This window comes from Penaeus monodon, chromosome 34, assembly GCF_015228065.2.
Source record: "Penaeus monodon isolate SGIC_2016 chromosome 34, NSTDA_Pmon_1, whole genome shotgun sequence".
In the NCBI taxonomy this organism is placed as follows: domain Eukaryota; kingdom Metazoa; phylum Arthropoda; class Malacostraca; order Decapoda; family Penaeidae; genus Penaeus; species Penaeus monodon.
In genome coordinates, this window is record NC_051419.1 from 23,933,961 (window position 1) to 23,934,213 (window position 253).

General features: G+C 41.9%; 1 protein-coding gene across 1 annotated transcript in view; it reads left to right on the top strand.

The window, feature by feature from the left end:
- Positions 1–253, top strand: part of LOC119594652 (unconventional myosin-Va-like) — a gene marked incomplete in the record, with an annotated part of 122,411 nt that overhangs the window by 109,405 nt on the left and 12,753 nt on the right. The window contains 1 exon segment of the mRNA XM_037943701.1: positions 97–237. Within this exon segment, the coding sequence (XP_037799629.1) occupies positions 97–237 (141 nt within the window).

The following is a 253-nucleotide window of genomic DNA, read 5'->3' on the forward strand; positions in this document are numbered from 1 at the left end:
CTTAATCCTGCATTGAATTCTTAAAGATTTAGAAGCAGAAAAGCAAAAAAAACATACTTTACACAGATTAATCCCCATTTTACTTTCTCTCTGTAGCACGTGTTCAAGCTCGAGCAAGAGGAGTATGTGAAGGAGCAGATTGAGTGGGAGTTCATCAACTTTTATGACAATCAGCCGTGCATTGACCTCATCGAGAGCAAGCTAGGCATCCTGGACTTGCTGGACGAAGAGTGCAGAGTGAGTGTTGTAGGAT